Here is a 23680-nt window from a genome sequence, read left to right on the forward strand (position 1 = left end):
AAACAAAACCTTTTCCCTTCTTTTTGTGTTTTTCCTCTAGTGAAGGTGATTATTCATGAGACACTCGAACTTGTTTTCCTTCTGAACCAGTTTTCCTGGGTCGTCATATAAGAGGCCACTGCAGCCCCTCCCTAGACCCCAGGACTATGTACAGGTTAGTTTAGCAGGCAGGTAAAGGAGCTTCCACAGCCACTTACGATATCCTCAACTGTGATCAATTCTCGCCCAAATGTTGCGATATTTGAAATTGCTGATGGTCCTGTCCTTAAGTTATCTTTGCCCAATGTTTTCTACAGGGCAATATTCTCTAAATCATTCTAGTTCAGCCTATGCCTCCTTTCATCCCTCCCTCTCCCAGGACCTGAAGGAAGGCATCTTCCAGGTTTCTTTTTTCCTACCCATGTTTTTCTCCTCTAACCGTGCATATGCCCTTCATTTACCAATCCAGTCCTCAGGCTTCAGACATATTCCTACCACTGATCTGCATACTTTGCATCCAGTCCTGATCCTATTCTGAGCTCCATCTACCTGGTAGACACCGCCTACAAAATATGACATGCCCCTCCCCCCTACAAATACTACATGCCCAAATCAAACCAAAGTTTTGTGTTACAGCCTCCAAATCGACACAGCCTCTAGACCAGCACTTCTCAAAATATGATCCCTGGACCAGCAATGGCGGAACTAGATACAAATGCAGATTCTCTGCCCTACCTCAGGCCTACTGATTCTGGGCAGGAGGCAAATACTTTAACACACCCTATAGGTGAGGTGAGGCCTACTGAAATTTGAAAAACCCTGCTTTAGACAGTTCTATTCCTTAAAGGCATCAGCATCCTCCCCTTCTAGGTCCATCCAAAGCTTCCTCCTCCCACCAGCTAAGTCTGCTTTTATAATCTCTCTCCTTATATTCACTGTCTTGTTCCCTCTCCTATCTTAGGCTTCATCATGTCCTATGAAACATTTCTCTCCTCACTGAAATTCAGCCTGTACTGTTTCCAGATTATTCCCCAAAGCCCAGCTCTGGCCATTCACAGTATTTAGTCTTCCAGGGTTCAGATTGTGTTGGTCTTTCTAGGGTTCTCTCTCCCATTCTTCCACACCCGAATCCCATCTTCCAGCCACACACTCCCCAGGATTTGCTTCAATCTTTCATGCCTTTGTACATACCATTCCTCTGGCCTCACACACTTGTCCCTCCAACATGCCCTTTCTAAGGGTCTGACTGCATCCAGTCTTACGGACTAGATGCCGCCTTCTCTGTGATCCCACAGAACCCAGGGGACTTAGCTAACACAGTTCTTGCCTCACCACTGCAACCTGTTGCTCAAAAAGTCATTACTCGTTTTGTTTATCTAGGACCACACAGTGAGTGAGAGGGCCATACAATTTATCACTCAATCCAAGGCCCTGCTTACATCTGCAAGCTTATCAAGTACTGTACTCCCTTTAAACTCACCATGCCGACCTCAGGGGCTTTGCAATTCCTGTTCCGTCTGCCTAGGACATTCTTCCCTCAGAATTACATTAGAGACTTATTCTTTGGGCCTCTGCTCAGCCACTGCCTCCTGACCTTCCCTGCACGATCCCCATGCCCCTTTCTCCTTCATGTTATCCTGTATTGTCTTCAGTGTTTCTATTTGAAATTACCTCCCTACTGTCTCTCTGTCCCCTTTTCAATGTAGTACACTTAAGCGAGTCTACTTTGTGAAAATCTGCGGTGTTTGGTCAGAGAGCATCACTCTGAGGTCCAAAAATGGGAGATTGAATCTGGCTCTACCGCTTACTAAGGAAGTGACCTCAGGCAAAGAGCTCACCTCTCTAACTCAGTGGTCTCCTCCATAAAGTGATGATGACATCAGACTTGCATTAGAGGGCTGTTGTTACAATTAAACAACATAATACAGGTAGAATGCCTACCTGGCACAAAGGATTCAAGGTATGTTATCTATTATCACTGCTATTATTACTTGCTGCTCAATGGTAGCTCCAATGCCTCGAGCAATAGATGGTACTTAGTAGACAAGCAATAAATATTTGAAATACTTGAGAGTTGGTAAGTAAATGGATGTCATCACCCCCTCAACTCCAAGCTTTCCAAAAAGCTCCTCTAAGTGCTGAATTAATGACACCCCAACCCTGTTCCTTGGCCTACCTTCAAAATGTGGCCCGAACTTACTTTCCCAATCTTACCTTCCATCGCTTTTCTCCAGTAAAAACCAGACTTTTCTTCTGGTCTCACCATATTCTTTCAGTATACAATGTTCTTCCCTGCGTCTCTCCCCCAAATCCCACCGCCACCCAGGTCTAGCCCAATGCCATGCTCCTGCTTCTTGCCTCTGAACACCCGCCTCCCACAACCGGGCGAGAACTTCCTTTTTATGACTGTTACATATTCACACAGATGATCTCACTTAGGAGAAGAGCTCGGAGTCTGTGTCCTTTTGTCATTTCTCCATCTCCACTGCCCAGCCCAGTGCCTTGTGGAAAGCCCTCAACACAGTATTTTGAGCAAATGGATGGTTGGAAGTTGGGAGCCTCTGTAAAAAGGCTTATAGATTAACCAGCCTTATATATCAAAAGAAAACTGCAATTATTACGAACACACCTACTGTGTGGTTATTAGGTCAAGACCTGAGGAGCGTCTTTATTATGTCAATACATTTTACCCTCTCCACTGTACCGTATAGCATCTCTAATGTCTAGAGCCACGGATGGCATTTAGTAAACAATAAATACGTGACATCTCCTAGGGGCGCCTGGGTGGCTCAGTCGGTTAAGCCTCCAACTTCAGCTCAGGTCATGATCTCACAGTTGGTGGGTTCGGGCCCCGCGTCGGGCTCTGTGCTGACAGCTCAGAGCCTGGCACCTACTACAAGTTCTGTGTCTCCCTCTCTGTCCCTCTCCCTCTCATGCTCTCTCAATAAATAAATAAACGCTAAAAAAAAATATATATATATATATATATATATATATATCCTAATTCTTAAAGGATTCTGTCCACATCGTTAATACGTATTTCACCCTCTTGCCCATCCCCCCTCTTCCACCATACAAAATCCAACTATAAAATCATTCCTTCCATAGACTCAAGCTATGTCCTTTTTATCCTAGAAACTCTAAATTCTTAATTTAACCACTTCTCTCCTTCTGCCAGATTGTACATTCATTCTTCAGGGATGAAAAGTCAGAATTCAAAACACGAACAAAGACAATGATCTAAGGTGGAAGTCAAGTAATCACAATCATTTTCCTCCATTCAAGAGCCACTCAAATCTTGCTGTTCTTCTAACTCGAGTTAGAATTTACAAACATTCTGTTTACAAATGGCCCGAGCTCAGAATTCTGATTTTTCACGTTGCATTATTTTCTTTCTCCTTCTGTCTCCAATTTGCGATTGCTGATCTAACACAGCTTATACTAAAACCAAATCATAGCCTACAGCTTATCTCCCATTCCATGCAGCCAGTCTCAGTCACAAAATAGTTATCCAAATTCAACCACTATTTAACAGTTCTCATTCTTCCCTTTCTAATAATTGTGCACTCCCTGGATGACTATTCTCCACCTTCTCCACCTACTGACCTGGCTATTAACAAAACATATTCTGTGACAACCCTCTTAGTGTTTCCTTATATTGCTACTGGATTAAGGAAGAAAGGAAAGAAACCAGGCTCTGAGAGTACTGCACCTTTTTCTTTAACTAGAATGAGATCCCTTTACAGCAGAGACTTTTATTTGAGGTATTCTTGGTATTCTCCAATGGGGTCTTCCTGGAAGGGAGGTGAAGATTGTGGTAGTTAACAGGATTGATGCCTGACCTTTGACCACTGGGTGGGCAACACTTCCACAAAATCCACAGATTTAGAATGCTTAGGAATTTGTGCATTTCTAGGATGTCCAGACCTAAAGGGGGAGACATAAATGAATGCTTCAGCACCTTGGTAGGTTGGTAGGTGGGGGAGATACTCATGGAATGAGCTACCCCAAGAAACATAAATCCTGCCTTCAAGGGACTCGTCAGTGGTTCGCAGGGATATGTGAATGCTTCTGATTCTCCACACAGAAGAAAGCACATGTACATAAAAGTCTGCATGAATTTCAGGAGATCTATAAACCTCAGATTTCTTGGTCTTGGCAATGTGGGAGTTTTCATTGCAGGTGTGGAGGCAGGACAGCAAAACAGAACAAAAACCAATTCTGAGGCATTTCCACTGGGGAAGTGAGACAACAGTGACCACTTAAGACGCTACACTTCTCCTAAGTGATAGCTCCATTCCTAATAACATAAATGGAGCTTTCATTTGGAATAAAATCTTAAGGTCAAGGGCACTCTTTCAGGTTGCAACAAATCACCATGGAGATAAAGGGTCTGGTAAGGTAGAACTTGACTGTGACTGGGTAACGAATTCTGTCACTCCTCCTCATTCAAGCAATACTCCTTTCAAAGGGTCTTACCTTGCTTATCACCTAAAACCTCTCAGCCCAGAGATGATTCCTGAATTAGCCCCACTATGCAGTACATAGAATCATCAGTACACCTGCAGCTTCTCATCAGCGCCGAATTTGCTATAACCAAACCACTGAAGATCTCTCAATATTTCCATTACAAACCTTTACTGTCAGAGGCTTAGGATTCAACTTGAAACACTCCCGGCTAAAACCTGGGATATGGGGTCTGGAGATACTATAATTTAATTAAAGGAATGCTCTGCACTTTGCAAGTACTAAACAGATGGCCTTAATAAATGCTGACCTGAAACTATCCAGAAGACAAAGCCTAAAAAAAGCAAGCCTTCCCACCGTAAAATATAACAAAAATGTAGGAGTGCTTGTCCTCAAGAACTTTCAGTGTAGCAACTAATCCATCATCCTAAACCTCCTGACACCTTCTCCTCCCCTCCCACAACCAATCACCTAGTCCTGACACCTTTGCATCTTTAATAGTTCTTGAATCAATTCTCCACTTCCACTGTCACCCAGCCAAGCCAAGCAGTATCATGTCCCACCTGAACTATTATAACTTCGAACAGGGCTCCTACTATCTGCTTTGGCTGTAAATCAATTCCTACTTCCTGCGGGCAGCCAAAATGATCTTTCCAAAACACAAATCTGATCACATCTCCCCTACTTAAAAATCCTGCAATCGCTTCCTGTGGCTCTAAAGGCCTAATCTTTAGCGTGTCTACAAGACCCATACTACCTTTGCATCCTCACTCCACCTCTCCCTCTTACTCTCTGTGTTCTAATGATATTGGTCTTCTTCCAGTCCCTCAGTTCACCATACTTTCTCCTACCTCAGGATCTTTGCACATACTTCTCCCTCTCAGGAATGCCCTCCTCGCACATCAGATCAACAACTGTCTGTTCAAATCTTCAGATTTCAACTCAAAAGTCATTTCTTCAGGTAAGACTTTTATGATCAAGTTCCTGTTTTCTTATCCCCTATGGCTTTTCTTCACAGCATGTAGTATTAATTTTTATTTGCAGATTTGTGTAGTCTTATTCATGTGTTTTTTATTTCCCCACAAAGCTGTAAAATCTAGGAGCTTGGGGTAAGGCATATTTCCTCAACAACTAGCATTACTACATAGTAGGCACTCAAAAATGTTAAATAGATCAAGTCAAACACAACAGAGTACAATTTGAACAGTAAGATTACCTTTCACGTCATTCACCTCAGAGAAACGGCAAAAGGCCTAGAGATAGGAAGGAAATAAGAAATGTGTTTCTCCAGGCACATGGGTGGCTCAGTCGGTGGAGAGACTGACGTCAGCTCAGGTCATGATCTCACCGTCCGTGAGTTTGCGCCCTGCGTCGGGCTCTGTGCCGACAGCTCAGAGCCTGGAGCAGAGCCTGGAGCCTGCTTCAGATTCTGTGTCTCCCTCTCTGCACCTCTCGCCCACTCACAGTCTCTCAAAAGTAAATAAACAGTAAAACATATATATATTAAAAAAAAAAAAAAAAGAAAGAAATGGGTCTCTCATCCTGACCGTGGGTAATATGTTTTGCAATAATGACCTCATCCGCTGGACAGATATAAAGAAGTAGTCCAGGTTGAGAAAGAAAAGAAAAAAAAGAAAAAAGACCAGGTTGCTACAGACTTTGTTGCCTAGAACATTGAAAGTACAAGACAAAAAGTGGCACAGGGTGGAGCCATGAGAAAAAGCTTGCCAGAGTAGAGGCAGAACCTTTATTTGGTAGATTGCTCTAGCCTATTTCAAGCCATTTACAGGGATTTATAGGGATCCAAAAAGCCCACATGTGGATCAGCATTAAAGGAGAGGCAGGTGTCTCACAGTGGGTGGAGATGTCTGCAATCATAATCAAAGGAAAAGAAACAGAAGGGGGAAGGGAGGGAGTCAAAATCTGAGTACTTGTCAGAATCTTCCCCAAAAGAAACGTTCTTCTAGAGCTAGATCTCAGAAGTTCTTAGGACAGTTCTTAGTAAAAGGAGGCAAAGGTCCCTTGTTTATGCTCTTAATGATTTATAAGCTATGCCTTAAATTGCTTAGTTAACGTTTGTCTGTAAAATTAATAAAATGATTTGGCTTTCCTGATACGTGATCATTCTTTTCCATGTTAATTACATTTAAAAGTCTTAATAAGCTAGCTTCGGTCTTTGGCAAATGATAGAAATTACGATGGACCCAATGACAAACTATCAAGTTGGACCAAAAATCAGGTATCACCACCTGCTACTGAGCGATTAGCATCGTGGCTGGGCACTTATTATATATATATATATATATATATATATCCACTATAATAAGGTATTTCAAAAGAGATAGGCTTTGGTACAGATCCTCCACCGCCTCTTTAAAAGACCTGTCATTTGAACTGCAAGACATTCTGAATATGGCAAGTTTTGTCAAACTTTCCTCAGTTTCTCTCCCAGAAAATGGGGCTTTAGCCTTTCCAGCTCTCTGGAAAAAAAGGTCATTTGATGACGTAAATTACTCTCCATTGCAATACTGTTATCTTTTATCAATCATTTTGAAAGCAAAATCAAAGAGGTCACCATGGGTCCATGAGATAGGAGAGGCTTGAAACCACAAAGACAATGAAGAGGGAAACTTCGTACTTTGCATTATCATTAACTTAGATGATACAGATAGGAATCCACTCTAGATACCATAAAGAGATTTCAAGGCAGTGAAGTCTAAAAAATACTAAAACTTAAAAGGGTAAATCTAATTTCATCATATAGGGTGAAACTGATACGGAAATCTCTTCCTAGCATTCTTATTCTTGAAAGAGAGCCTTCTCACCCAACTTCCTGATGCTGTTAGTGCTAAGTTAATAAAGGAGATCACACAGACGCAAGTAGGTACTATTTACTACAGAGCACAACTCCTCCCAAGGCCCTTGGGCCGCTTCAGTGGCCCTGAACTCTTCACGCCCTGTCTCACCCCGCCAAGGGCAGCTGGCTCAGGGGGCTCTCCGGGCTCCGGGATGAGGAAGGGGAGGGGTGCGACGGGTTCTCTTCTGGGAGCGGATCAGGCCGGGGGCCGAGGCCGGTACGCAGCCAACCAGCTGGGTCGGCGAAGCCGCAGTCGCCGCGGCCCCTTCCCGGCGCGGCTCGCGGTAACTAACGTTCCGAGGCGCCTGACTAAACCCTCAAAAGCAAGGGAGTGTCAAAGCTAACACTCGCGCCTTGGGCGGCAGACAAATGCGTCCCAGCGGAGAAGCCGGGAGCTTCGCGCCGCGGCGCCCCACGGCGTCGGGCTGGGCGAGCAGGCAGCCAACGCCAAGCGGCGGGGCGCCGGCACAAGTTAGTTTTCCGGCCCGAGCAGCCCTGCCACCGCCCGGGAAGAGGAACCGGCCCCACGTCCCGCGGACAGAGCCGCCGGGAGCGAGCGAGCGGGAGGGCAACGCCGCTCGGGAAGAAGGGACTTCCCCCGCGCGGCGTGGACCGCGGTGGAGGGGCCCCCGAGCCGCCGGGGACGCCCCTCAGCCACCCGGGGCCAACCGTCCCTCCCCTCGCCGGGGAAGCGAGAGGAAGGGCCGGTCCAGGGCGAGGCCTCCGCCGCACATCGCACCCCGTCTCCCCGCGACCGGAGTTGGGAGGGGGAGGCGGCGCTCTCCGTACGAGCCGGAGGCGGGGCGCCATCTCCCTCCCACTCCCGGCAGGCAGGCGGGCCGGGGGAGCCCGGGGCTGCGAGCATCCCGGACGGGCGGTGGCGGGAGGGAAGACTACACCGAGGGGCCTGGTCCCGAACGGCGGTGATGGTAGCGGCAGCATCTCGCCTCCTTCGGGCCTGCACGCGCCACAGGCCGCAGCCTGGACCAACCTGGCGTCCCCCGGCCGCGACCGCGGCGGTCCCCGCACTGAGGAGTCGGGGGTCGGGGGTCGGGGGTCGGCCGGCCGCGGCCCCCGCTCTCCTCCCGCTCCGCCCCGCAGTCCCGGCGTGGAGCGCGGCCGCGGCCAGCGGAGCCCCGGGGCGGGGAAGCGCGGGAGGAAGGGGCGGCGAGGGGGCGGGCCGGCGGCTGGTAGCGGGGGACCCGGTGCGCGGGGCTCGGCGCCCCAGATCGGCCCGCGCTGCGCCAGCACCACCTGCGGAGCTGCAGCGCAACGCCGCGCCCCGACCCTGCCGCCCCTGCTCCCGCCACGCGCGCGCGCAAACAAAACAAGTTGCAGGTCGCCGCCGCCGGAGGGGGCGGGCGGGTCACTCACCCTCATCCTGCTCAGCGGGCTTGGGTCGTCCGGGCGCGGGGACAGGGAAGACCAGAGGACTACTAGCCCCAGGAAGCTTCCCACCACCAGTAAACTGCGTAAGATGAACCCAATCTTCAGCCTCATCTTCCTCCGCCGGCGAGAGACACAGAGCCCGGCGCAGCCGCCGCCACAGCTCTCCCCTCCCTCCTTCCCCCTCCTCCGGCTCTCCACCTCCTCCCTCCCCCACCCCTACCGCTTCGGCTGCCGCCCTCTCCGCTGCCTGCCCTTTCCAGCTCCAGATCCGGAACTCCCCTTGGCTCTACCTTCCCCCGGGCTCTTCCCTCCGCCCCCTCCCCGCGGCTCGCCGGCTCGGACCGCGCTCCGCCGCCGCCGCTCCCCCCGCCTCCCTCCGGCGGCCTCCGCAGAGCTCCAACCGACCCTTGTGCCTCGCTCCTCGCTCTTCGAAGCTTGCTTTCTGTGTACCTACCCCCTTCCCGGTCCGCAGTCCCCTTCTTCTCTCACCACTGTGCCCAAGAACCCCCTTCACAATTCCCTGTTACCCTAGAACTAACTTACACTTTCCCCAGGTCTGGTCCTTAGCCTTTGCCCCACCGCTCAGCTCTTAAAGCTTCCAGATTCCCAAACTTTTGGTTTAATTATGGGCCATAACTCTGTCCTTACCATCCGTGCCCTCCAGGATCCCCCACCCCGCCGCCACCCACCCCTCTACGCCCAGAGGACCGGGAGCCGCTCTCGGCTGCCCCTCCTTTTCTTACACCCACTACCCGGAGACCCCTGCCGCAAGGCTTGCAGGAAGCAAACCAGGAAGTCAGGGCTACCGCTGCCGCAGCAGCAGCTCCACGTGGCTGATTTATTGCTGGGAGGGTTTTTTCTTATTGATTGTTCTTGCTTTTTCACACGACTCCTTAAGGAGGTGGATTTGTAACCGAAAGGCCCAAGTGTGATGTGCAAATATCACTGGACTGGAGGGACTCACTTGGAAAGCCAATATTTCACTTTGTCTTGAGCTAATTGGAAGAAAGCCAATCTCGTGCTAATAGATATCAACCTGGTTCCTGGGCTGTTTGTATTCTGAGGCAGAGGATTTGGGGTTTTTTAAACAATGCTCTACCCTCGTTGCCTCCCTCAGACCTGATTTTTGCCACTTGATGGAGGTTCCTTGATTTCTGTTTTTCAACCCCTCTTCCTAAATTATACAGGAAAGGATATTGACAAATGTTTAGCCAAATGCTTCACGCTGAGGGAATAATTCTGTGCCCACATCTTCCAATAAAGATGCCAATCACTTTATTGCCAAGTGAATGTGATTACATTATCAGTGTGCTGTATCTTAAACTGCCTTATTTAAGTTGAGCAGAATGTTTAATATTTTATCCTAATATTTAGGATGGTAAAAGTTGATCCTTTTCCCTAATGTTGACTCATATCAGAAGGACTTTAAGAAAAGTAAAACCTGGTTATTTAAATTTTTTAAATGAAGTAGAGAATTTGAATCATCCAGATAAAGATTTGTAACAAACTAACTTCATGTGCTTCGGTAATTTGGGTTACACTACCTAGTATATTGGGGAATTTCGTGGATGCCATAATTTCGGAATTTCCACAAAATATCTGAAGTGATATCCTTGTGAACAAAATGGGGAAATGTAGAATGGGTTACAACAGAGTTAGGTGTATTCTTGTCTGGCTGAATCACTGTACACAATTGGAGTATAAGCCTAATATACAGACCACCTGGAAGAGGCAGATCAAGTGTTGACCACACATCCCCATCTGACTCAGCATTTTTATCAACCACTTAAGTTAAAAACCAGTTGCTTTTAATGTAAGAAGAGGGAGATTTTGCTGAAGACTTTTTTTTTTTTTTTTTCCTTCGGTGAAAAAGACCTGGATATTTAATTGATTAAGTATGAACCTGTTGGGTAATATAAAAAGCTAACGCCCGCCGCTGGGTCAATTCAGGTCAATGTTGCAACCCAGAAATTGCCTGTTAATAAGGACTCAGGTGATTCTGATCCAGATAAGCTGTGCATCACCTTTGGAGAAACAGTGAAAGAAAGAGATGCTTGGGGAAAGATTTATGTAGGTTTGAATAGGATCAATTGTGGACCCAACTTGAGCTACTCAGAAGGGAGGAGGGACTCCTTTTGCAAAGTGGACAGTTCCCTAGACAGAGACTGGGCTTAGAACAGGTGACCTTCAAGGGATCTCATTCTGATCACATGAGAGAATAATTCCATTTGAAATCAGCAGCTGTAGTCCACCAGCAGTAGTTAAACCTTTCATTTGTGCTCTCATTTTCACAGTCCGAGGAGACAGTTTATTATTATTACCAAACTAGGAAGTTTCATTTTTACTGTTATGAGCATAGCTTGGCAGATAGGCAAATTGAAAGTGGTACTTATTACTCACTAAAGTAAAGGGAATGATTCTTGGGTCAAAATAGCATTCAGAGAAGACCCTGCAATCCCCCGTTACTTTTGCACATAGAGAACTTAAAATTTCTGTGAAAGGATGTAAAGTTAGAAATCGACAAGGTGATATATAGTTGTAAAAGCCCATGTTTCTCTGAGTCCTAGCAATGTTTAAAAGAAACTAAAAGTATACCTTAAAATATATGCGCACTGGGGTGTCTGGATGGCTCAGTCGGTTAAGCGTCCAACTCTTGATTTCAGCTCAGGTCACCATCTCATGGGTCTCGTGAAGTTGAGCCCTGCATCAGGCTCTGTGCGCTGACAGTGTAGAGCCTGCTTGGGATTCAGTCTCCCACCCTGTCTCTCTGCCCCTCTCCCACTCTCTCTCTTTCTCAAAAATAAATAAATGTGTGTGAGTGTATATATACATATATATATATATATGTATATATACATATATATATATATATGTACATACATATACACCCACCGCAACATTTGCTGGGAGGTAGCCTCTGTAGAGTTGACACAACTCTGTTTAGAACATGAGCTACGTTCATGGGGCGCCTGGGTGGCTCAGTCGGGTAAGTGTCCACCTCTTGGTTTTGGCTCAGGTCATGATCTCACGGTTTCGTGAGTTTAAGCCCCACATCGGGCTGTGCACTGACTGACGGTGCGGAGCCTGCTTGGGATTCTCTCTCCCTATCTCTCTGCCCCTCCCCTACTCGTGCTGTCTCTGTCTCTCTCAAAATAAATAAATAAACTTAAAAAAAAATGAGCTACATTCAAAGCTTATGTCAAGGTTAGTCACTTAACCTCTCTGAACCTAGGACTCCTATCTGCCTAGCAGTGATTATAATACTTCACAATATTATTAAAAGGAATAATGGAGGTTAAGTACATATGCAATAAAATATAAAGATATACAATGTAAGGATAGTGGGATAGAACAAGTCTCAGTTGTATATGGGCATAATTTTTTTTTTTTTTTTTTTTTTTTAATGAATGCTATAGTAGTTGTATGACAAGGATTTTTATGCTGGAATACTTCTGGGTTGTCTAATCCGGGTTCACTGAGGAAGAGGGTAGAGATTAGAACTGCACCAGAGGGACATAAAAGATGGCCAAGACACCATTGTTCTCAGTCAGGTGGTAGGCCCGGACATGGTACCTTTGGCTAGGAGGCCAGCAGAGAGGGCTCAGAAGCAAGGTAAGGGGAGGGAAGAGAATTTTTGTGAATACCCAATGTGTGCAAGATGCTTCATTTAACCTTTGCACACCCTTGAGTGTGGCTGGTATTACTGGTCTCAATCTGGGGTTCAAAGCAGATCTTTCTAACCTTGAAATTCTTGCCACTACATGCATACTCCTCACCAAGCTGTACTAGCATATAAATAAGTGTTTTCAGACAGGATGCAAAAGGTCAGGGCCTAAAGATTTGTTCATTTTTTTAAAAATTCTTCCTGGTGTCTGCTCTTTTAAAGGAGAACCCACCAGAAGGAATTGTGTCCATTCTTGGGCTACAGTTTAAAGGTGCAGTGCACCTCCGGGGCCCTCACCACACCTGTTTCATGCTGCAATCAAGCTGAACCTGAGTCTCTAAATGTATCTTGAACTCCTTGCCTTCAGGCCTTTGTACAGGAGTTCCCCTGAAATGACACCTTAATAGAAGGCTTTCCCCCGCTCCCTCCCACATCCGTCCCACCACTCCCCATGTCCCTCTCTAACCGATGTACTGGGATAGGTACCCTACTAGGTGCTCTGGCTGCACCCTGCACTTTTCCTTCGCTGTGAATGACCGCTACATTGTAATTGCTTAATTTCTTTCTCCACTCCCAGATTAAAAGGTACATGAGGGTGGATGTCTAGGTAGATAGATAGATAGATGTCTATCTAATTCATCATTATATTCCTGTGTCTAGTGTGCAGAAAGGGTTTAGTAAATATTTTCTGATGAAATGCTGAATGAATAATTGGATTGAGAATATGAAGTGAAGAAGAAAGGTAGATGAGGAGTCAGGGTTATGTCACCTGCTCTTCCTCCTTAGCTGGAGGTTCTCCTTCTGAAGGTAAAACTTTAGAGGTTTTATTTAATTAGAAAACTGATTACTTTGCATGTTGTCAACAGCAGCAGCTGGTAGACTGATGTTTCCCCTTTAATCCGCATCCTACTAGGGCCACTCAGGACAAAAGGAAAGGGGTAGTTTAATTTAAATAGAGATTTTTGTATCTACTAAGATCCCCCCCCCCCCCCCCCCCGCAACCCTCCCAAAAAAGAAAGAAATTAAGTTGTATTGAAATGGCAACATGTAGCCATGGGCAATTACCATCTGCAACCAAATTTCAATTTTCACTTTGTCTGGCTGCCAATAACTTAGGTTAAATTAGAATCAGTGACCTATAAATTACTGGTTAAATCTCCTATTATCTACTCTGTAAACAATCTAATCACCTCTTTTCAAAGATGAACACCAGTGATAGTACTTTTAAGTCAAGAATGTGTTTTATCTTTTTTTAAAAAAAATTTTTTTAATGTTTTATTTATTTTTGACAGAGAGAGAGAGAGAGCATGAGTGGGGAGGGGCAGAGACAGAGGGAGACACAGAATCAGAAGCAGGCTCCCGCTCTGAGCTGTCAGCACAGAGCCCAACATGGGGCTCAAACTGACAAGCTGTGAGATCATGACCTGAGCTGAAGTTGGAAGTTCAACTGACTGAGCCACCCACGCACCCCAAGAATGTATTTTATCTTTTAGAAAAGAATTACTATTTAGGTATTTTTAACGTGCTGATAATTTTAGTTTGTTAAGAATATATTAATTTGTGCCCTGTCCATTAGCTATGTCTTACCTCGTAAAGAACTACCCCCAAATTTAGCACTTTAAAATAACAAACTTTTGTTGTTTCACAGTTGCTGAGGGTCAGGAAAGCCGGAGTGGTTTAGCTGGGTGGTTCTGGCTGAGGGTCCCTCACGAGGTTGTTGCCAGGCAATCAGCTGGGGCTACAGTCATCGCATGGTTCAACTGGGCTTGGAGGCTCTGCTTCTAGGTTCACTCACAAAGCCAACAGGCAGAGGCCCTGCGTGGCTTGGTCGGTTAAGCGTTTGACTTCAGCTCAGGGCATGATCTCAGGGGTCGTGGGTTTGAGCCCTGCATCGAGTGTGGAGCCTGCGTCAGATTCTGTCTCTCTCTCTCTGCCTCTCCCCCAGCTCACACTCTGTCTCTCTCTGTCTCTCAAAAATGAATAAATGTTAAAATTAAAAAAGAGAAAAGTTTAATTGGCTTATAAATGTAACTCAGAATTATAGACAATTGAGGGGAGGCTGGGTGACTCAGTTGTTGAGTGTTGGACTTCAGCTTAGGTGATGATCTCATGGTTCGTGGGTTCAAGCCCTGCATCGGGCTCTGTGCTGACAACACAGAGCCTGGAGCCTACTTCAGATTCTATGTCTCCCTCTCTCTCTGCCCTCCCCCAATTATTCTCTCTCTCTCTCTCTCTCTCTCAAAAATAAATAAAAAACAAAAACAAAAAGCCAACAGGCAGGTCTCACTTCCTCACTGGCTATTGGTGGGAAACTTTAGTTCCTCATCACAAGGGCCTCTCCACAAGACTGCTTATGACGTGGCAGCTGTCTTCCTCCAGAATGAAAGATCTGAAGGCAAGAGACAGAGACCTCAAAACAGAAGCCACTGGGAATCAAGTATCTGGGTCAGAATAGTAGTTTTTTTCATTTATTATTTGCAGCGACTCAGTTATGTGGTTTTCATTATGAGATGCTGAAATCTTTCAAAAGGAATCCAGATCTTAAATAATTACTTATTTCTGATTATCTCGCAGAGAAATAGTCTGTGTACTGTCTCCAACTATAAAATAAAGGAGTTGGACTGGATGATCTTTAACTCCTTTCAATATTGAAATTCTAAGACTGTCCTGTAATGTTAATGCATGGTTGAAACTTGTAAATCTATTTATTTATTTCAATCTAGTGTGAATACAGCAAAGTAAAATTCTGCCTTTAGACATTTTTTTTCTGACATGGATTACTGCTTCTATTTTGAAGGCAAAAACGCTTATTTAGAAGCCCTCTTAGATTTGACACTAGCAGACTCCTCATAATTCAGCACTGTTTTTGGACTCCCGTAATTCAGAAGTGCTCTTCCGATTTTAACCATTTATTTAAGAGGTGATTGAAACAAATTTTATCTCTTACTTCTCTTGTGTGGAACCTGTTCAGCAGCTTACCACTGCTTGTAGTATGAAACCCAGATTTCTCAACTTATTACAAAGACCTTTGTGAGCTTGCCTCTACTTACCCCCACAGCCTCGTGTCCGGTCAATGACCTCGCGTTTCCAACTTAAACTATAGCTACATTGACCTTCTCCCCATTTCTGGAACAGGCCAAATTCTCTCTCACGTCTAGGCCTTCGCGCGTGTTATTCCCTTACCTGGAGCACTCTTTTCAGCACTGACTCCTTCCTACCAAACTTCTGATCATCCCTTCAATTCAATTTATGTATCAGTTCTTTCAGAAACCTCCTGATGGTTCTCTTCAGACCCCACCCACCCTTTGCGAGATTAGGGGCCCCTGCTTCGTGCTCTCAGAGCACGCAGTACATCTTCCGTCCTGGCACATAGAGCTCTTCTTGTAATTGCTCTTTCAGTGGTCTGTCACCCCCATTAGACCAAGTTTCTTAAGGACAAGGGCCGTGTTCTTTCCATGGGTTGTTGTAGTCCTAGATGTTCACGGTGCCCAGCACACAAGAGATGCTCAGAATGTGAGAGCAAATGGGTGAAAGTGTATTTCACATGCTCACTCTGGGTTGTAGGCATAGAGAAGTCTGGACGCATTGAGTAATAGAAGAGATATTGCATGTAGGTACATAAAGAGAAAATGTACTTGTTCATTGTTCAGTTGTTAAATAACTGAGGAAAAGGTGAAATTTCCAGACACTAGCAAGATGCAGTATGGCACAGTGAGGAAATACAAAGTTTGGAATTAATTACTGGATCCGTAGTCTTGTCTCGCCTCCAATTCCTGGATCACTCACGGTGATGTCTCTGCACAATCTCTCTGTAGTCTAAAAATCTTTTTGTGTGTGTGCAACTCTGCTTACCTCCTCTGAGATGTCTGAAAAAAGCTTCTGGATATAGTCCATCACTAAAAATAACCTAATCTTACTTATAACTAATTAAAAATATGCCAGGTAGTTCTGTCACTAAAAATACAGATCTTAGGAACTGAAGCTCCCTTCTTGCTACACACTGCCCCCACGTCCCCTCAGCTTTGAAAATCTTTGCCTTAGTTTTCCCTAATCTCTAGTAGGAGTTTCAGTACAGCTTGATAGTGTGATTAGAAATGGAGATACTTTTTCTTTCCCATGTTTTAATAATTTCTAATAAACAGATCTCAAGAGAGGATAATAGCTAAATGTTTTTGCATTTTTTAGAGTTGAGTGGCTTTGCCCTTTTTTGGGAGCTGGGATAGGAGGGGACACTGTTTTACATTTTTATCTGACCAAAGTGAGTACTTTAATTCCTAGATAATAAACTGATAGCTATTTGAAACTACCTGTGTGTTCACTGATGCCAAGGTTTATATGCACAAACTGTAATAGGACTTGGAGTGATACCTTCACAGATTTCAGTTTTAAAGGCTTCTTTCATGTCATTTAACCACACTCTGCTGAGAACTTCAGTCTTTCTTCAGTGAATTTCAAATTTTAGCACTTGAAGGGAAATTAGACATTAGAGTCTAGCCGAATCTCCCATTTTACATATGACAGGTGGGGTTCTCTGTCCCTCTTCTGACATAGTGTCTTTTCATCCCATCCCTGTTGCATCAAAACAATGCTCTGAGACATTATCAGTATTACAGAAACAGAGGCTAGTTTGTCTTGAAGGTATCAGGTTGTGTGTGTGCAACTCTGCTTAAAGAATGTGAGATTCTGAGCAATGCATTTTGCTGAATCTCGCTGGTCTGACCGTGATGGTTGTAGCTGGATAACAGGACCTCTAGAAGGATATGAAGATGGGTAGACCAGGAGGGAGGAACCAAGGAGGAAGGGACATTTTTGTGCTTGTCTGAGGCGAACTACAACCTAAAAGGCATGTGGCAGGAACAACGAAGAAGTTCTTTGCATCATATTCTGAATTTTTTTTTATTAATTATAAGTGGGTTGTTTTAAGTAATGGACTATGCCTCAAAGCTGTTTCAGACATTTCAAAGGAGCTAAATTGACGTTGCATGCAAATAATCCATCACTAAAAATAACGTGATTTTACTACAGATTATAGTCTTACTATAGCCTGTGTAGACTACAGAGACACATGCAGAAAGATTATCCTAAATGATCCAGGAATTAGGGGCTGGGCCAGGAGTAGATATCTAGGAATTCCAAACCTATTATTTCCCCACTGTGCCACACTGCATCTTACTGATGCCTGGAAACTTTATCTTCTTCAGTTATTTTCTAATAACTGAACAATGAGTAAGTACATTTTCTCTTTATTTGAACGTGTGGTCCTACATTAAATGACTATTTGGGGAGTCACACCTGGGAGATGTGAGCCAGGAGTGCTGATCTTCAGAGAAGCTCAAAATACTGTCATTTAGAGAAAGGTACCTTTTGGCATATTGCAAGGAGTTTTGAAATTTGGATTTTAATTGCATTTCTTTTTGGAGAATGGTCTTTGAGGACTTGGTCTCATAGGATGTCATTCTATTTCTCAAACTGTGTTAAAATGACTTTTAACAAATTGAATCACTTTCTATGATCTTTTATTGTATATTTGTGGATATTTCTATTCAAGTTTTTTTTTTTTTTGAGCATATATCGTGCTAGGCATTATTCTAGATGATGGGATATAGCAGTAAGCTATAAGAGCAGAAATCTCTGTTCTCATGGAGTCAGACAATAAACAAGATATGTAAATCATTATCTATTATTATCCAATAAACTGGTGTATCACTTATGGGCCAAGCATTGTTCCAAGAGTTTACAAGATTAACTCATCTATTTAGATAGCATCACAGAAGATAAATGCTAGGGAGAGAACTAAAGCAGGGAAGCAGGATTTATCATGCTGGATGGGACTGAGGGAAGGTTTCAGTTTTAAGGAGTCTGAGAAGGTCATTGAGAAGACAATACCTGAACAAGACCTAAAGGGATGAGACAGCAAATGAAATGGATATCTGAGGGAGATGGCCCCAGGCCAAAAGAGCAACAAGTAGAAAGGCCCTTAAGAAGAACATTCCCTCTCGGTTTGGGAAAAGCAAGGACCGAAGGAGAGCTATAACTGAGAAAGTGAGGGGTGACTGTTAGAACCCAGTAATGACGGTGGCTTTAATTTACAGACATATGGAAGCCATTGACAGTGTGGAGGGGTGGCTGATCTAATTTACATGTAAATAGTCTCACAACCTCTGGCTTCTGGAGTTAGTGTGGGAAGGAAGAAAGATAAAAGGAAGGAGCCTATTTTGAATAATCCGGATGGGACTTCCCGGTAGTATGGACTAGGATTAGGACAGTGGAGATGGTTAAAATAGGCCAGAATATGGATATATTTTGATGATTCTTCAACTATTATGTTTCCAAATAATCGAGCTTGTTGTTTTGCTTCCAGACTCTGCAAGTAGTTAAATTAATAGTCTGTAAAACAAACTCTTTAAATGCTCTGGCAGTACACATTATTTTAAAAAGCTGTGTAAGCAATTACTCAGCAATTTGTTCTAGAGTTTCATATATACAGTATATTTTAAGTGGAACCACTTGTGTTTGGAAATAAAATCTCCCATACAACAATGGCAGTTTAGATGTCAGGACCAACCAATCTGATGAAAACAACTGAAAATGCCAGGTAAAACATATTTTAAATCTTTCTAATGCATCCTTGGGTAACAAGAAAATAGAGAATATTAAGGTCAAGATGGAGGAGAGAGAGTAAGCTAAACACCGAAGCTGGTGTTTTGCCTTAAGGGCTCAGTCCAAACCTGAGGTGCCTGAGTATCACTTACGTGCTGAGTTAAAGGATTTAGGAACAGAAAATAAATTCAGGACCCACCAATGAAGAGTCTAATGGTACCCCCAAAACTAGGATCCGCAAAGGGTTTCATCCCCCAGGTGAGGGGGGATTAACCCATTCTCCTTACCACCTGAAGAGAAACCTTCCTCTGCACACATCCCACACCAGCTATCTAAGAAATCAGTCATTATATATGAGCCATCATGCTGGTTTGCAGCCAGAATTCACACCACCTGGATGTGACCACCTAGAAAACTCTCAAACCAAGAACTTAATTTAAAGTGGTCCCGGACCAATCATGTCATAAGGCATCTGAAAAGCAAACATAACTCCTTTTTGAAAGAACCCTCTTTACCTTGTGCTTTGAAAAATGTTCTGGGGGTGCCTGGGTGGCTCTGTTGGTTAAGCGGTCGACTTCAGCCCAGGTCATGATCTCGTGGTTCATGGGTTTGGGCCACCTGTGGGGCTCTGTGCTGACAGTTTGGAGCCTCAAGCCTGCTTCGGATTCTGTGTCTCCCTCTCTCTCTCTCTCTTTTCCCCTCTGCCGCTCACACGCTCTCTGTTTCTCTCAAAAATAAACATTAAAAAAAAAAATGTTCTGTTCCTGTGGTCCCTAAGAAAATGAGTTGCTCACAGCTGAAACAATATACTGCAAAATATGCTGCATAAAAAATTTAGCATTTGGAATTATCGGACACTATAAAATAATCATATTTAATACATTTTAAGAAATGAAAAGAGCTCTGAAAATACAAATGAAATTGAGAAAAGATCTAATTTCCAGAAACAAAAAAATATAGATAAAAAATTTTAAGTTAATGGATGGATTGAACAGCACATTAGAATTGTTATTGACTTTTCTCATCCCTTGGCTTCTGAACTCTTGGTTCTTTTTCCATCTTTCAGCCACTCATTCTGTCTTGCTCACTAAATTCTATAATCTAAAAGGACAGCATCATTTAGAACTCAGTTCTAGTTCTTTTTCGTTTCCTCAGTTTTTAATATTTGCCTAGATTGACCCATTTACAAGATTTCAACTATGTTAATAATTGCCATACCTGAACTTTTAGCACAGACTTGTTTTCTGAGCATTAGACCACAGGACATTTCCTACCTGGAACTTATGAGTCAGGCTTTCCAGAGTATAATTCATTTGTTTTCTCACCAAGTCATCTTATTTCCCCTAGGCTCCTGACTTAGCCATTGACACTTTAAAAAGAAATTTCTAAGACAACTTCCATAGTTTCTTTCACTTTTTCCTTCCAGACTCAGGTATTAACAAGTCAGGACCGCTCTATCACTGATATTTCCTTTTGCATCTATCTGTTCCCGCTGCTATGATTCAGTGTCCCTTGCAGTTTCTTTATCATGTTCCCATCTTACAATCTCTTGTTTCTTTTTTTTTTTTTTTAATTTTTTTTTCAACGTTTTTTTATTTATTTTTGGGACAGAGAGAGACAGAGCTTGAACGGGGGAGGGGCAGAGAGAGAGGGAGACACAGAATCGGAAACAGGCTCCAGGCTCCGAGCCATCAGCCCAGAGCCTGACGCGGGGCTCGAACTCACAGACCGCGAGATCGTGACCTGGCTGAAGTCGGACGCTTAACCGACTGCGCCACCCAGGCGCCCCATCTCTTGTTTCTTAAAGCCATTCTAACCACTACTAGAATTGTTCTAAATATAAGTTCAATCATTTCACTCCTGAAACAAAACCTTTAGAGATTCACCCTCAAAGGTGGTAATTTGTTGCATCCTGGGAAGTATAATCCCCTCAAATAAAGGAGTCAAGTGTAGTATCAGTGACCTGGTTGGAGTACCTCCTAAGGATTGTATGTTTCACGAACATTTTGACACGGCATGTTAGAAAACTAGATAGATGGTGGAGAAGAAGATCCTGAGGTATCTTATCAGATAAATCTTTGATAGAAAATGTGTTTTATTGGGCAGAATCATTCACAGCAATCTACTCTCCTGCTTTGGATTTGAGAAGTGGCAGTAAGTGAAATCAAGTGCATTCACGCAACCAGTTGACCGCTAGATAAATGACTTCAGTGAGAGTAAGTAAACTGAAAAGGTCAAGGTAAGGCCCATAGAGGAAGTGCTACAGAAAGAGGGAACACGAGTTTGGAAGTTTTCAAGACATAGGGGAAGAACGTAAATGAATTTGGGTGGGCTAATTACTATGAAAAACAACTCCAAAATTTCAGGGACTTCGGACAATAAAAATGTATCATGTCACAGTCCCTTCCTCTCTGGGGGTTGGTTGAGGGGTGAGGAAGGGACTCTGCCTCCATGCAGATCTCCTTTGGAGATACAGGCTCTTCCCGTTCAGTGAATCTACCATCTCCTAAATAATCCACATTCTCCACTGTATTCTTTGCATCCAGCTGGTAATTTAGGGTAAAAAGAGCACACACAGGATGCCTAGGAGGTGTTTTAAAAGCCAGGTTTAGGGGGTGGTGGATATCCCTTTTGCCCGATTTTATTGGCTAGAACTCAGCTACATGTCTATTGGTAAGTGAATAGGTAAATGGTGTATTTGGTCCTTCAAACCATGCTCTAGAAAATATTTGGTAACATGGGAAAATGGAAACAATAGAATATTAAGTGGGGGGAAAACATGATACAAAAGTAAATGCACTCTGGTTCCAACTCTATTAATAAGGGAAATGATGATTTTCACTTTTATGAGACTATAAGGTAATAACCCATTAGCATTTTGATCTCTATGTGAATAGTGGGATTGTTGGGAATCTTCTCAACACTTTTCTCTCTTATCTAAATTATTAATAATGAAAGTGTTACTTTTAAAAATAAACATCAAAAAATGTAAAAAGAAAGAAAATGGTGTGTCTTTAAAAGATTTCTATATTCCTGGAAATTACCCATCAGAGGCCTTATACACAGTAGATACCTAATGCATATTCATTGATTGAACCAGTATGACTGAATGGAATAATTAAATGGAAAAGCCTTAGAATAAAACATTAAGGAACAGTTATTTCCTTAGTGATGCTATTTAAATGTGGCAACTGATTAGCTGAATTACCACACTTTCTAGGGTACTGTTTACACCATTTAGTAATATATATGACCATTTAGTCATACCTGGAGTAATATATATATTATTGCTTCAATATTTTTTATTAAAATTATATACTTTTATAAAATTAGATTTGTACTAAGCAATGATACGAGTAAAATCATGGGGTTGTGGTATTAAGTTTTTTAATGTTTATTTATTTATTTTGAGAGAGAATGAGAGCAGAGGGGAAGGGCAGGGAGGGAGAAAGAGACAGAATCCCAGGCAGGCTCCATGCTCAGCACCGAGCCCAACTCGGGGCTTGATCTCATGACCTGAGCAGAAATGAAGAGTCAGTCTCTTAACCAACTGAGCCACCCAGGCACCCCGTGGTATTAATTTTTCTATACATATTAAAATAAATACATAATTAGCAAAATAAAAAATATTATCCCTACCCCCCAAGTCTACCTCCCTTTAGAAATAACTAACCTATCATCGCTTCTCAGTCCTTTGGCTAAGATCAAGTGTAGAAATAACTGACCAATCATATGTTATATTTCCTATTGCATGTTTTAGGTTCAAGCTTCTATGTGTAGAAGGGTTTTTCCACCCAATAGAGTATCTAGTTTTATGATTTATGAACTAGTTTTGTGATTTCTGTTTATATATAGATACCAAACAGTGAATGTTTAATCATTATATAAGTTAACTTATCTTTTTGGCATTTTTTTTTTTAAACAGTGAATACTCTATCTCCCCTATGTTTAATCGTTACATATGTTTAATATATATATGTTTAATCGTTATATAAGTTAACTTATCTTTTTGGCATTTTTTTGAACAGTGAATACTCTATCTCCCCTACACCCACCCCATTTTTAATGGAAGCCCACTGGTGTGACATAGAATGTTCCCATGACAAAATAGAATAAGTTAGTTATATATGGGACATTTATTTTAATTTTTATTTACTTAATCTCTACACCCAATGTGGGGCTCAAACTCACAACCCCAAGATCAAAAGTCACATGCTCAATGTGCCTGGGTGTCTCGGTTGAGCATCTAACTCTTGATTTTGGCTCATATCATGATCCCAAGGTCATGGGATCAAGCTCTGTGTCAGGCTCTGCATGGAGTATGGAGCCTGCTTAAGATTCTCTTTCTCGGGGCGCCTGGGTGGCTCGGTCGGTTAAGCGTCCGACTTCGGCTCAGGTCATGATCTCATGGTCCGTGAGTTCGAGCCCCGCGTCGGGCTCTGTGCTGACAGCTCAGAGCCTGGAGCCTGTTTCAGATTCTGTGTCTCCCTCTCTCTCTGCCCCTCCCCTGTTCATGCTCTGTCTCTCTCTGTCTCAAAAATAAATAAACATTAAAAAAAATTAAAAAAAAAAAAGATTCACTTTCTCCCTCTGACCCTCTCCCCCACTCGTGCTCTCTCTCTCTAAAAAAAAAAAGAAAAGAAAAAAAAAAGAAAAGGTCACAGCTCTACCAACTGAGTCAGCCAGGTGCCCCTCTATGGAGCATGTTTTAAAGACCATAAGTT

General features: G+C 43.5%; 1 protein-coding gene across 2 annotated transcripts in view; it reads right to left on the reverse strand.

Moving 5' to 3' along the window:
• GALNT7 (polypeptide N-acetylgalactosaminyltransferase 7) overlaps nucleotides 1-8884 on the reverse strand; it is a 146703-nt gene extending 137819 nt beyond the window's left edge. For both annotated transcript variants that reach the window (XM_019440996.2, XM_019440997.2), the window contains exon 1: nucleotides 8678-8884. In XM_019440996.2, coding sequence (XP_019296541.1) covers nucleotides 8678-8803 — 126 coding nt within the window. In that variant the 5' untranslated portion in view covers nucleotides 8804-8884. The remainder of the gene's footprint in view (nucleotides 1-8677) is intronic.
• Between the last annotated feature and the right edge of the window lie 14796 nt (nucleotides 8885-23680).

This window comes from Panthera pardus, unplaced genomic scaffold, assembly GCF_024362965.1.
Source record: "Panthera pardus isolate Hobbes unplaced genomic scaffold, ASM2436296v1 HiC_scaffold_13, whole genome shotgun sequence".
Taxonomy (NCBI): Eukaryota; Metazoa; Chordata; class Mammalia; order Carnivora; family Felidae; genus Panthera; species Panthera pardus.